The 4,380-nt window shown below is 40.7% G+C and overlaps 1 protein-coding gene across 1 annotated transcript in view; it reads left to right on the top strand.

The window, feature by feature from the left end:
- The window catches only part of LOC106883653 (uncharacterized), a 132,002-nt gene that overhangs the window by 109,041 nt on the left and 18,581 nt on the right, over window positions 1-4,380 (top strand). The window contains exon 14 of the mRNA XM_052971436.1: window positions 875-939. Within this exon, the coding sequence (XP_052827396.1) occupies window positions 875-939 (65 nt within the window). The remainder of the gene's footprint in view (window positions 1-874; window positions 940-4,380) is intronic.

The following is a 4,380-nucleotide window of genomic DNA, read 5'->3' as shown; positions in this document are numbered from 1 at the left end:
ATAAGGATGGTGTATACTTAGACTGTATATGTGATTATTTCCATGGTGTATGTGGTATGTATTTTTCGCACACGGTATCTATGCTGTGATGTATCGGTGTGTGAGTAGATGTGTGAAACTGCACAGCACTGCGCATGCGTATAAGAGCCTATGAAGGGTTTATATCTTCGTGTGTATCTATAGATGAAGATGTCGATGTGTTTATATGTATGTAACGTACGTGAGGCCGGGCATCTCTTTGGGAACATGTGATTGAGTACATTGACGTCTCAAGAATTTGTCATGGAATGGTATATGTGGATGTGTTGTTGCTCGTTTAGTATGTGGCTACTAATGTAAGGATCGGTGTAGGGGAGGGAGGGTATGTGTGTGTGTGTGTGTGTGCTTCTGTGTGTCTATGTGTGTGTGTCTCATTGTGTGTATGCCTCTCTCTCTCTCTCTCTCTCTCTGTATGCCTCTGTGTGTGTGTATGCCTCTGAGTGTGTGCCTGTGTGTGTGTGTGTCGGTGTGTGCCTTTGTGTGTGTGTCTGTGTGTGTGCCTCTGTGTGTGTGTCTGTGTGTATGCCTGTGTGTGTGTGCCTCTGTGTGTGTGTATGCCTCTGTGTGTGCGTGTATATATATAATCAGAAATACCCAGTGTGTCCTTCTTTTTTCAGGAAGATCGGGTGCAACTTGTGGGAGATTTGGTTGTTAGCTCTAGCTAGTCAGGCAATCTCGCAGGCGCCCCTCATTAGTTCATAATTCCTACATTGTTGGTTTGTTTTTCTAATTTTCTGGTTCGCTTTTGTTAAGATTGCTGTGAAGATATTGCTACCGCTGTAAGTATCTTTCCCTTCCATCTAAAACCGTTTTTTCTTTCTGTTTTCAACAAAAGACTCTTCCTGCGCTGAGCACAGAACAAGCCGGACAGGATTTCGTAACGGAAGCAATTATAATGAGGTAAGTCTTATTTTTCGGCTGTAATTACTGCTTATCAATTGGATATCGAATGCTCTCTTTCATAACGTATATTATTATAGAACCCTGAACGGATTGGTACAAGATTACAAAGATTCTCTCAAAGTGATAGCATGTTGTCAAATTAATGTGACAGTCCCATAAAGGGGAAGAATGCTACTCTGTTATTTAGCCCTAGGATGCTGGTTTTGCTGGGTGGAGGTGCTTGTCTCCACTTTAAAAACAAATGTGTCAAGTCCAACAGGAACCGGTGTTTCCTAGGGCTAAATAACAGTAGCATTTTTCCTTTTTATGGGACTGTCACATTAAGTTGACAACATGCTATCACTTTACAGTTCTATATTTAAGAGATGAGGAATTATGTACATTATTTACATTTGACGGATATTTGTCCTCATCTTGCTTGTTGTTAACACAACCTTTCGGCTGATGTACTCTCCAGCCTTCATCAGGTGCCATGGGGAAATTTCGAACCTGGGTTCTCATTCCGTCAAATGTAAATAATATATATACATACATACATGTATGTATGTATGTATATATGTATGTATGTATGTATGTATGTATGTATGTATGCATGTATCAATCTGTGTGTGTGTTTGTGTTTGTGTTGAACCGCTTGACAACCGGTGTTGGTGTATTTATCTCCCCATAAATAGCGGTTCGGCAAAAATACCGATAGAATGGGTACCAGGTTTTGAAAAAAATAAGTACGGGGGCCGATTCGTTGAACTAAAAATTCTTCGAGGTGGTGCCCCAGAATGGCCGCAGTCTAATGACAAACAAGTAAAAGATGCGTGTCCAATTTTGTTTAAAGACAGTGAAGTGTGTTTTGAGGAGCAATTTAGCTTCTACTTCTATTGTGTCAGGTGACCAAGCAGAAGCTTTCCTGTTGGCTCCTACTAAGTCTGGTTGTAAACACACAAATGACATTTCAGAGATAACAACGGAGTGAGTGACCGTTTGTTCACTTTTAAATCTCTCACAAATAACACATCTCTGACTGTGTCCACAATTAAATATAAATCCTCAAAACGGTTTTATCCGATCTCTGATATTGTTGCCACCGCTGCCGCCGTCGCTGATGTTGTTACTGCTGCTGCTGCTGCTGCTGCTGTCGTTCTTGTTGTTGGTGGTGGTGGTCGTCGTGGTGTTTAACCCCAGGACAAGACCTATTAAAAAGATAGACCTATGCTACATTGCCCCAGACGACCATTCCGGCTTTGTTTCTTTTTTGTTTTCAGGGATGATGTAGCATTATGCATCTAGGTCTACATTATTCAAAGTGTCTGTTTTTGGGGGGGTTTTTTAATGACGTAGGCTTTGATTTTAGTGAAATTTTGGTGTTGTTTCTATGAAGCCGAACGATCATGATAGGCTCCGGTTTTGATGACGGTGGTGGTGGTGGTGGTGGTGGTGGTGGTGGAGGAGGAGTAAGAGGAAGAGGAAGAGGAAGAGGAAGAGGAAGAGGAGGTGTAACGTGTGCAGAAGGCCACGGCTGGAACGGCTTTGATTGATCAGGACTCACCCCAGGTCTAAACAACAATTCCAAGTTATGGTACATTGGAAAGGTTCCAGTAATCATCTAGTAGTAGCAGTAGTAGTAGTAGTAGTAGTAGTAGTAGTAGTAGTAGTAGTAGTAGTAGTAGTAGTAGTAGCAGTAATTTTAGCAGTGGTAACTGTTGTTCCTTACTAGAAATGTTGGTATTAAGGAGTTGTATCAAGTATTAGTAGGAGTGACTCCCCCCAGCAGCAATGGTTGTGGCCGTAGTAGTCGTGATATCAGTGTCACTGGTAGAAGTAGCCATAGCAGCATAAGTCCTAAAAAAAAACAAAAGAAAAAGACAAATACAAACCTCGATACAGCATTTGGTCCTACCCGAGAAAACGGGGAGGAAATGAAAGTGAGAAACACAATAACAAATCAACAAAAATCTGAAAGAAATTACACAAAAACCGTAAAAATATTTTGTTCAAAACATCCAAGTGAAGACAAGAAAACGATGAAACACGTGATTCAAATGTATTAAAGACAACATACCGAATGAACAGCCACGTGATACTTCATTGGAGGGAAAAAAAGAATTGGATAGAAAATTTGCTGCTTGGGAAATGATTCAAAATAGTAACAAAGCAGATATATTCGATAAATGGCTAAACTCAATATCAATGATTCTGCCTGGAAAGCACTGAATAAAACCCATCCCAGAAGAACCAGACATACGAAGATGACTACGGGAGAAAATAGCTCTAGAGAAAATGGGAATGGAAACCGAGCTGCAAAAACTGAGAGATCAAAACCAATAGAAAAACTTTTAATCCATTCATCAAGAAATTTCCGTGGAATACAATCAAAAAACACTACTACTACTACTACTACTACTACTACTACTACTACAGCCTTGTCTCAGACCAGCTACAGTGGAACTGTCAGTGACCAGGTGGCAGATGGTGCGAGGAAAATGTTTACACCAATTTAAAAAATGATTAAAGAACGTTAATCTGGATTTACAAGCTGGAGGTTTCGAAGTAGCTTTATGTATGTATGTATGCATGTATGTATGTCATTATTCAGTTTATTTCAAGATTTCTTGCCAATAGAGAATGAACCGGTTTCTAACCTAGGTCCAAGACCCCTTCATTGGAATTTCAACATCAACAACAGGGTATTTTTGTTCGTATGTATGTATGTAAGCAGGTAATAGCCGTTTGACTCAGCTCCATTCAACTTGAGGTTGCATGAAGAGCCAAACAGCTATGAAATCATAAATGTAACCCATACTAAATGTATTGAGTGCTACTTTTTTTCGCTTCCTCACTCACTTGTGAAAATGTGTGTGCGTGCGTACGTGTGTGTGTGCGTTCAAGAAGATGGCTGACTATGGCTTCGACGTTGCAGCCTGTTAGACTTCGTCTTCCTGTGAAAGTATGTAATAAATATGTACTCTACAGAAAGTATTGAGTAATTCTTCAGTTTAAAAGCAAACATTAATATCCATGAATGCGTGGAGGAAGTGGGTGGGGGTTACAGAATAGAAAGAGACAGAAACAGGTAGAACGGTGAAAAGCGTGCATGCTAGTATCTACCTCTCTTATCCATTTCTCTTCCCGCGTCAAGTTTTTCATCATATATTTAAAGCGACTAATAATAGCAAAACCAGGATAATATTCCACTTTAAGACCGGAGTCTATGGCATACTATTGCTGAAAATAGCGCTGTTGGTATCGATTTGTACTGTGAGAGAGAGAGAGAGAGAGAGAGAGAGAGAGAGAGAGGGGTGCTGGTTTGCAGGGTCTGGTCGGTAAGGTACGCGGAGATGGGAGAATAACTGGAAGAAGAAGAAAAGAAGAGGAGGAGGCGGAGGAGGAGGCGGAAGAGAGAGAGAAGTCAGATAATCAAGGGAGGTAGTAGGGAATAAATGT

Source organism: Octopus bimaculoides, chromosome 11, assembly GCF_001194135.2.
Source record: "Octopus bimaculoides isolate UCB-OBI-ISO-001 chromosome 11, ASM119413v2, whole genome shotgun sequence".
In the NCBI taxonomy this organism is placed as follows: Eukaryota; Metazoa; Mollusca; class Cephalopoda; order Octopoda; family Octopodidae; genus Octopus; species Octopus bimaculoides.
Note: the sequence above shows the minus strand (reverse complement) of the source record. Positions and strands in the feature narration are given on the sequence as shown.